The sequence below is a fragment of the Calidris pugnax genome, unplaced genomic scaffold (assembly GCF_001431845.1).
Source record: "Calidris pugnax isolate Ruff unplaced genomic scaffold, ASM143184v1 scaffold118, whole genome shotgun sequence".
In the NCBI taxonomy this organism is placed as follows: Eukaryota; Metazoa; Chordata; class Aves; order Charadriiformes; family Scolopacidae; genus Calidris; species Calidris pugnax.
In genome coordinates, this window is record NW_015090855.1 from 4,742,778 (window position 1) to 4,753,220 (window position 10,443).

Here is a 10,443-nt window from a genome sequence, read left to right on the forward strand (position 1 = left end):
TTTTTTTTTTTCTTCCTATTTCTTTTTGTTAAAAAGAAGAAAAAAAAAATCCCCTCCTAACAAATGCTGGATTTTTTTAAGGATATGGTCAGAAAGGGGAACTTAAACTCAGCATGATGTTTATAGTGCCACACAAGCTTCAGCAGAAGTGATGTGCAGTACTCTTTATTAACATCTAAAAAGTCCCTGTGGGATTATAATTACTGCACAGTAATAAACAAATAAAAGTAGCAAGATTAAAATGTTCAGAATATTTTTAGTGATAGAAGCAATTAAGTTCTAACCTTGAAAACCAGGGGAGGAGCAGCTTGCGAGCATCGAGCATGTGGGTGGAACAGATACAATTAGGAATCGATTCCTGTTAATGGTGAATGATCATCGTTCGTGGCATTACAGATGCGTGGCTGGTGTATGTAAGTTGTTAAAATACTGATACAGAAAGTATTTGAACACTACTACAACCAGAATTCTGTTAAGCACCAGAATTCAGAATTTCTAAATTACAGTAATTTTTAATCTTCTCATTTAAATGCTAAACCTGAACTTGCTTTCTCTGGGTGCCAAAAGACTCATTAAAGCCAATGGGCTTTAATGAAATACCGTGAAATACTCTGCCAGCCCTCCTCCTCATCCTCACTCCCTAAGAAACTTCCCTCTCCGTCGGAATTATAACTCCCAACTACTGATGCTGTATTATTTTATGAGCATTTTTTAGTAGTTCTCCCAGGGTTCTTCTGGTCCCTTTTTAAAAGTTTTACTGCCACTGTGCTGCGGGAAGAACAATTGGTAAAATCAGAGGAGGATGGAGGCAGCCCCTCCGGTGCCCACCAAACGAGGTGACTGAAGGGCAGGATTTGGCCCAGCGGCTCGAGCAATGGAGTCAAAGCTCGGCCTGATTTACAGCCCCCCGAATTTGGCACGGACACGGTGCCAGCTCCTCAGACGGTGTCGGTGGTGGTGACTTCACTGCTGGGAGGCCTGGTGCCAGGCTGCTCCAGCTGAGGGGACTGCCCGGTGACACCGGTGGAGGTGTCACCGGGACCCCCATCCCCGCGGGGAGCCTGCAGCCCAACCAGGGGAAGCTTTTTGCTCCTTTGAAAGGGGGTTGTGCACAACAGACAGCACTTTTTAAAGTGATGCTCTGCGAGATCATGGGCCTGATCCACACAATGCTGCTCCCTCCTCCTAAAGAGCCTAAGGCGGCGCTTGCTCGTTTTAATTATTATTTAGAGGGAAGCGGTGCCTTCCCTCTCCCCCTCCCTTTTTTTTCTTTTTAAATGGAAGGTAGCTTTTAAGAGCTTGCCATGAAGATCTAAGTTAAAGGATTTTCTCTACTACAAAGCCTGCATAGTTTCCCAGGCCAGGTGGACCCGATAGCACTGACTGCATGCTGAAAAATCTCATCCCCACCCTTCAGGCACTTTAATTGTAAGCCTTTCCAGATACACTGGATAAACACTGTCAAAATGAACCTGAAAGGGTTGGTGGTGGTGGTTTAGCCCTTAAATAATTACGAGTTTGTCTGTCTAATTACAACATAATCTTGTTTAAACTTGGATGGCTATTTGCAGTATCTTTTAAATGAGGCGGAATCAGAAAGAGTGAAAATCTGAAAATTTACAATTCTTCTACTTTAAGGCAAGGAAAAAAGAATTTTTACTTCTGTAAAATTTAATTCAACCTGACAACAAAGGAGTCTAAGTTGGAAGCTACTGTGGTGGGATAAAGATGATAAAGAATAGCGTGTGATCGCTGGGATGCAAGAGAAACTCAATACTCCACAGATAAAATTTTTCAAACAGTTTAGAAATAGTTTAAGGTAATTTACGGGAAGACTTGAGTGACAAAGCACATTACTTGAAGTGCCTTTCCTTCACTAGGCACTTTCTAAATTCTTTCTCTTTCATTTCTTTACTCTCAGGAGACTTTTAAATCCAGTGAACCAAAACAACACTTTGTTTGTTGGTATAGCGCGGGGCTGGCACAGATGGCAGACATTGCACCTGTTCCAATAAAAGGGGAAAATTGAGAGATAAACCATAGCACCCATTAAGAGGAATCTACTGAAACATGAACAATTTGTATTTTGAATATCCTCCAGGAATAAAAGGAGAAATACATAAACAGACCTTGTTTTCACCGTCATCAGTTTAAAATAAATTTGTTTAAAGGGAATTTCACATTTGTTTCATGTACAAAGACAATATGTACCACTAAAGAAACTATGATTATGCTTGAATTTCTTTAAGAAAGCAAATGATTTTATCTAGCTACTCTTTTTAAAGAAAAAAAATCTGTTGGCAGTTTTAATCGAATCAGTTAATCCCCCTATTCCGTAGCTGTGGCAGCTCTTTCTTCTTTTACATTTTCTCATGCTGAGTAATATCACATTCTTACAATCTATTTCATAATGATCAGAACAGCAAGATAAACAAAAGTCCTTCTGCTCATCTATTAATAAATAACTAAAATTGTGGGAAGTGGGGGGGACCATTGTACTGTTCAGACAGTTAGCAACAAAATTCATTGCAAAATAGTTTTTTGCTAGGCAGATGGAATATGCCATGCAGTGTCTGATAGATTATTTAAAAACCTTAAATGAGGAGAAACAGCTACTCAAAGGATAACTTTCTTTCAACATTTGCCTTGATCATCAATGGCTGTGCTGTTCGACATCCCGTATCTCTCTCTTTCTCTCACACATACACACACAAGCATTAAATACAAAATGTCATGAAAATTCCTAAGTATCATTTAATGTTGGCAGCCCTGTACTGTAAAGTCATTTATATAAAACTGTGGTTGGCAGCTCTCACTCTTCCATGGGAACAAATTAACGTTGGCATTCCAAACACAGGAAAGTAAGGAAATTAGAAACACAGTTTATATTTGGCCAGTGCTTTGAAATACTGTACCATGCTACTGATGTCAATTAATGAAAAGCAGAATTTTGCGGAGAGGGTCTGGTTTTGAAACACATTAACACACGTTAAACATGTTTGCACAGGAACTGGATTGTAAGCATCTTGGTTCCAAAACAATAAAGCAATTACACTAAAACTTGTAGTCTCAAAGTTGCCATTAATTCAATCCACTCAATCTGGATCACTAAAGGATTTTCGCTGACTCCACCACGTAGTCGACACAAATGTTTAAAAGAACACGCAAGGCAGGGTGTCATGGGCTTGCACAGAGGAGCTCACACCCCAGATCCTCTCCCATTACCTGCTGTAAATCAGGTAAATTTATGTATAAAGAATGGAATTGCACAACCTATGCCCAAATAAAAGGGGTCTCGGCAAACTTTGAATTAGAATCGGTTCCCACTTTGCTACCTGCAGCATTTTCCTTAGCAAAGATGCTCACTGACAAAACCTGAAACACTTCTGGTTTTCGCATGTACACCAAAAAAATCTAGATGGCAGTTTATCTCCTGGCACAACTCCACTGACTTCAATGGAATTACTCCAGCACGGAATTTGGCCCCGCAGCCTTTACAACACACTGTTTATTTGTACTCTGATTCAGATATTTTGATACCAGGAATCTTTCATCACTGAAGTTTCTCCATATGAAATATGTCTCGTATTAAGAAATATCAGTTTCACATTTTTGTCAAACGTTATTTGTTAAATTCTGTTTGTTGCAAAGATGGGAATTCAGCTGTAGTTCAACAACACGGATTGGGCTAATAATGATAAGCAGTGACTAATAGGAGCTAGTTCGTGTTTTGATTATTTGCAGCAAAGGAAGCCTCCCTCAAAAACAATTTCAAGATTAGGAGAGAAAAGCGTCTGAAGCTCTAGCAGAAACTACTGCATGCTCATTATTTCAACACGGGGGCATTTCTTTGGCCCAGTTCTGTTCTCAGTTGTGCTAGTGTAAATCAAGAGGGAGTTTATGGGAATTACTTTGGACGTACAGATGTATAAATGAGACCATAGGGCCAGCTTCAGTAGAAATTTGACAATTTACACCGATGAAGACCCAGCCAAGAATTTTCTCTTGGGTTTCCATTTTCCAAATATATGCATGTGCAGAAATTTATCCTCGTGAGCAGTCCCATTTACTTCAAACAGTTGTAGAATTAAAATTTTCATCTTGAAACTAATTTAAACAGCATTTCTTTAGAAGTTCCTTCCCTTTAGAGAAGAAATATATACATATAATAGCATATTTTATTTGTATATATATGTATATAAAATATATATATATGTATAGTTAATTGACGTGAGTATTTTGATGCAGGCCCCGGAGAGGAGGACTGTACCTCTGGAAAGGGCTTAAAATATGGTGGTTTCTTAATGCTGTGTATCAACAGGTAGTCTCTTTATCTGGCCTGCTATCAAGATTTGCTTACTTGTGTTCTTGCTCAGCTGACTTCATCCATCATTGCAACTTCTCACTGGTATTCATCCAGTTAGAACAATTTAGAGGCATAAAACTAAATGTGTTATCATTTTAACCACAAATTAACAGTTTCCATATAAATATTAGCATTTCCTCACTCGGTTCAAGGATAGAAGCCATAATGGCACTAACAGTATATTTGATTTAAACTAATTAAAACCAGAGGCTCTTGCAATTTAATATATTGATTTTACCAGTGGGACTTAAATCTTTTATAATAAGTGTACACAGCTGCACCACTCGCCCACCGCCACTTTTAAACCTAATCCCTGCATTCCTCCTGACAATAACATGACAGGATCCACACATCCCAGTATTAGCCTTAACCCCGGTGACACTGCCAGAATGTATTAAACTAAAACATCGCAGTGTCCTATTTAAAAGGAGCCTGTCAACAGCTCTGACTAGGCTTTAACAGTTATAATCTTTTTTTTAATTAATGTTCCCAACCACTGGTGTAACCTTCTCTCACACATCTCTCCCCCCGCCCAAGCCCCGCTACCCGAAAATGTGTTTTGAGCTTATTTACAGGAGAAAACGTAACGCCTGGTTTCATGCTGCCTGCCCAGAGGCCATTAAACCTCCTTTGCCAAAGGAGCACTGTGGGGATGCTCACACACACACACACACACAGAGAAAATCGGGTGGGAGCAGGTCCTGCACGCTTCACTTGTGCCCAACTCCTCTTACAAGCGTCACGAGATCTGGCCATCAAGGCTTGTCTCCTCCAGAGCTCTTGACAAGCCCTTGTGTTTTGGCTTTTAAACCACAGTCCCCGGAGGGGGCTTCACCTCCCCAGGACAGCTTGTGTGGGAACATGGGAGAGACCCTGCTTCTGGGATAAACCCACCGCAGAAGCCTGTGAGCGGATGGGGACAACTTCCACCTCCTTCATCCCTTGCACGAGGACATCTGTCCTCAGCTGCTCCCTTCTCTGCTCCCACTGCACCCCGTACAGTGGATGTAAATAGTTCAGTTCTGCCATTTGGCACCTGAAAATTAGAATGTGAATTAATTTCTCTCCAGAATAGGTCTGTACATTCGAAGAACACCCGCCGGTTACTGCATTTCATACCTTCAGTTTGCTGCAAGCTTTCCACCTTCACTAATCTTATCCCACCAAGTGTTGCTTATATCCATCCTGCCCAAAACAATTCCAGGATGTACCTGTTCAGGCTTGAGAGCTTCTACCAGCGCTAGGTGGAGGAGAGAAAAAAAAAAAAAAAAAAAAAAGCCTAGGGCTTGGCCTAATGTATGGACAAAGCATGTGATCATGACCAGGCATCCAGGGCTAACATTTAATCTGCTTTGTTTCAAGTGGGAAATATGTGAAGATCAAATAAGTTCAAATCCAGGTCAAATATCCTTGAAAATCTTTGATTTATATAAGCAGGAAAATGAGGTTTAAAAGAAGTGATTATGAAAGGGTTACTAAAAACACAGCTGTACGCGTACTCTTATATCTGAGGCTCTCCAAAGAAAAACTGTGTGACATCTATATTAACCTTTGGCTGAACACCAATGAAGGCCTGTAGTGAGCTGGAATGCGAGGCAGCCCCTTCCAAATTTTAACACAAGCCAGGTTACAGCTGCAAATGCCTGCAGCCCGTGCTCACTTTATAAAGTATTCCCCGAAGGAAATTTTTTAACTGTTATAGAATCTTTTTCTAATACCCTACAGTGTTAAAGCCTGTTATTAAAGGGCAAAGAGATGGTTCTCCATGCCAAACACTTGTCAACAAAAAGGATAGCCAGATGGTATGAAATAAAAGGAAACTTGGGGGCTCTTCAGCTTCTTGATTTACATTAACAAAAGCCACTTTCATGTGCTCCTTCCAAGAATGACTAATTCCCCCCCCCCCTTATTTTTTGCCAGGATTAAACAACGTTGCTCATTTTATAATCAACCACGAGACAAATTAACAAATTGCGTCTCACTTGTGCCGACTCTTTTAAAAAATATTCTAAGCAAGTCTGTTTACCAAGGCAAGATTACCCACATAAGGACAGCTCAATTATTTTTAGTAGAGAGGGTCTAAGTAATCTAGAGGATGTTTACTCCTTAGTTTCTGTTTATAAACTTGGAATTAAACTTGTGCAAAAAATGCTTTGCATTTTTTCAGTTCCTAAAATGGATCAGTTTGTAAACTGTACTTGGACAGGATTGGAAACGAAATTCCAAATACTGAAATTACAGTAATAAATTTTATAAAATTAGCTGGTAATTAACTGGCTAAGTTAGTCAGACCACTGTGGCTAAATTCTCTTTTAATCTACGTGTAACTTCATTCTTGACACAAATCCATTCCCCATCCATCTTGGCACAGGTGTAAGCTAAGGCAAAATGTAGCCTGTGAATTAAGTGGTTATAAATCTAAATCTAATTAATTGTCAAGATTTTACAGTAACATTACATGCTTAGTACAAAGCTCCCTGCAACATAACCCTGAAATGGAGCACCTGTATTCTGGGTCCTCCCTACCAATACCCAGTATAAATTCTCTGGAATAAACATACACAGTATCGCCATAGAAATCAACGTGTGTGGGGTTTGTTGAAGGGTTTTTTTACTATGTAGCCCAGTAGATCTTGCAATGTAAATCTCTATTTTTTCCTTTTTTTTTTCCCCTCTAAAGTTGTACAACTAGACAGACGAAGAATATGAATAAAGCAAAAAAAAGTGGGTTTGTAGATTAGCACTTGGAAGCCTGGAATAACATGTTTTATTTATTGAAATTTAAAAGTATTATTTCTTTACTCGCTTTTACTTCCTCCACTCTAAGATGAAACTTATTATGCTGTGACACTTCCTCATTGTGACGGCTCTAGTATAGTAATAAAAGCCTACCTGTGAAACGCAATGCTCACAGAGTATCTCTTACAAAACTAGGACACAGTTTACTACAGGCTGCATTTAGCAATTCAGCTCTGCGTTAAAAGGGATCATTGTCGAAAGTCTCCAAAAAAATATCAGTTCTACAATAGATCCTCTAATTTTCCCTGAACGTCATCGAGAACTGTACATATCAAAGCAGGTGTTGTATTTGACTATATACGGGAGTGAGTGGCTGGTCTAATTCATTAAAACATCCATAAACAAGCCTGTCTTTGTCCTATAAAGATGAAAGAACCGATGACTATAATGGGATGAAAGGTGTGCACAGCGATGAAGAAAGCTATTATAGATCTATGTCCTTTTTAAACTCGTCCTGGCATGCACTGTTGACAAGGGAACAAAACAGTACAGATAAACCTCCGAAATGTGGCTTGCTGGCAATAATTCCACCTGTCCTTCTTAAAACTGGTGGATTTTGCCTGCGCTCTCCTGCACGGACCATGCTGACAGCAATTAAATAAAGTGATAACGAAGTATTTTGCAGAAAGAGCACTTTTGGATTTCTAAGCTGATGACAAAAGCCAGCAGGTGGAAAAGAATGACTATATCCACGCAATCCATCCCACCGCACGGGGATGTCGGGTTATTGATCACATACAGTTCGTGCTCCGTAGGAAGTTCTCACTTAGAAACAGGTCGTGCAGGTGTAACCTGCTCCGTAGGAAGTTCTCACTTAGAAACAGACACATCCAAAACGTAATTCTTTGTTCACAGTTTGTGGATCAGTTCCACTCATTTGTGTTTAACATAATCGTGAACCTGAATATGAATTCCTTCGATGTAAAAACTTCCCTGGGCTGCAAAGGTGACTTTTGCTGACAGAGGAAGCAGAGGACGGGAGCGCTGCAGTCTCACGGAGGAAGGTTACACATAAAATAACTTCCCCAGAGCTAACCTCCCTTCTGTCAGGTACTCACACGTTTCATAAAGCTTCTCTCCTCTCCACCGACATGGAAACAGAAGTGTGAATTTCGTTATCGTTATTTCAACATCCTTTGTCTGCTGTGGGGGACTCTCCCTGCACTCTACATGGTGTAGGACCCAAGGACCGCAGAGAACACTGTTAGCCAGATCACTCTTATCTCCAAAGTCAAATATTTGACCGCCATTGGTACTTCTGGCTGCTCAAATATTTGATTTTAAATGTATCATTGCTGATCGGCTTAAGTACCTAGCAGCGATTAGACAACCACTGTAATTCCAAATGGAAAGCACCAGGGCTCAGGGAGCGCAGCCCCCGGGCCAGATGTAATTCCGAGCTTCCCACTGGGAAGCTTAGGGTGGTTAATAAGGAGGTGCAGCTCATGCAAACTGGAGATCTCCCACAGCGTCCCGGGCCTCCCTATCATGCAAGAATTGTGCCGGGAAGGCTACCGTGTCTAGTAATTATTAACGTGTGTCACAGAACCTTTACAGCTACTGATCTTTTTCAGTTAGTCAAAGCGCTGGGATTAGGGAGGTGGTGATTTAGCCGGTGATTTAATCTTTGCTGCCTCTGAAGTTCCAGACAGTGGAAGTGTCCAGAACAGTGACATCCATAAAGGTGTTAATGGATTTATTGGTGATGGGGGGTGTCTGTAATCCCCAGCGGGTTACGTGCCAGAGGTGGGCTCCTCCTGCTCTTTGCGTTAGCCAGAGGTGGGCTCCTCCTGCTCTTTGCGTGTCCCTTTGTTTGGGACAAAGTCGGAGTCGACCTTGTTTTGGAAATACTATTCAGATTCTGTCTTGAACGTGCAGACACCCAATCTGTACGGGTGGTGGTTTCAGAGCTGCACATGACACAGTCTAAAAATGGACAGAGCGAACCAGGGTCTGTAATTATATATTTTAAATAGAGTGCTCATCCCAGCAATGTTTTACTCAAATCCGGCCAAGTCGGTCCACACGGGTGTGCAATCTACAGCGAGCAAATAGAAATCAGATTGGGCCGTGGCATCCAATTAGGGAGGCCTAGCGAGCCGCATACAAAACATGCCAACTCTCGTATCATTTGCATAAACCCATCCACATGTGCTTGTGAAAAGAGGCGAGTTCGCGGCATAAACCGGGGTCAACAGGAAAAGCTGCAGGAGTAAATAAGGATTTACTGCGGAATCCCTCTCGAGCCATTAGGAAAACATGTGCCAGCCCCTCCGGCCGCGGGAGCGCGGCGCTGGGATGCCACAGGGAACTGTCGGCAGCCCCGACGGCTCCGCATCCCGCACGACGGTCCTGCCTGGGTGCCGTATCCTCCGTGGCCGTGCGGGATGTGGAGCAGACCTGCTAATCGTCCTGTTTGGCTCCTACCTGCAAATCCCATTTCTGAGGTGCGGCAAGTAACCATCAAAGGGAGAAGACGACAAAGAACTCGGTGTGTCGGTGTGCGGGGTGGAGCGTGGCGAGAGGCTGTGGCTGGCCAAGTGCCGTGATGGAGAGTCACAGCCCTCTCTCCACGTTCCTGCTGTTCAATTACCGTCCCGCAAAGCAGCCGCCTTGCCAAGGGCCGCTACCTGCCCTTCCTCGCCCAAGTGGGATGCCACCCATCGCACCCGCTGCACAAACACCTCCCTACCGGGTGGCCACCTGTGCCACCAGCCCCTGCCCTCCCGTTGGTGGCCACAGGGCTCTGCTCCGGCCTCCCCCCTAACACCGGCACGGTTCTCCCACCCGGTCATCCCGGTTCCAGCCCCGGGGGCCTCGCCGAGGGCAGGCACTCACCCAAGTTGACGAAGCTCATGACCATGTCAGCCTCGGTGAGGAAGTTGCTGTCCTGCAGGCTGGCCAGGGGTGGCCCCTGGGTGCTGAAGATGGGCTTGTAGGGGTAGGAGAAGCCCTCGCCCTCCTCAGCGGCGGCCCCCGCCGCCCCTTCCTCCACGGACATGGCATTGTAGAGGTCCAGCATGAACATGGGGGCCGAGTTGTGCTTGCCGTGGAGGTGGGGCCGCGGGCGGTGCGGCAGGCCGAGGATGGAGAGGATCTCCCGCTGCATCTCGCGGCGCTCGGGGCCGCGCAGCCGCCGGTGGATGAAGCTGGAGTGCACCTCGTTGTCCACCGTGAAGTCGGCCAGGACGCAGCGCAGCCAGAGGGCGGGGGCGGCGGCGCCCAGCACCAGGAGCCAGGAGGCGGGCTGCCCGCGCCCCGCCGCCGGCATCGCGGCT

General features: G+C 43.6%; 1 protein-coding gene across 1 annotated transcript in view; it reads right to left on the reverse strand.

The window, feature by feature from the left end:
- Nucleotides 1-10,437, reverse strand: part of BMP7 (bone morphogenetic protein 7) — a 47,731-nt gene extending 37,294 nt beyond the window's left edge. Inside the window, exon 1 of the mRNA XM_014943826.1 lies at nucleotides 10,004-10,437. Within this exon, the coding sequence (XP_014799312.1) occupies nucleotides 10,004-10,436 (433 nt within the window). The 5' untranslated portion in view covers nucleotide 10,437. The remainder of the gene's footprint in view (nucleotides 1-10,003) is intronic.
- Between the last annotated feature and the right edge of the window lie 6 nt (nucleotides 10,438-10,443).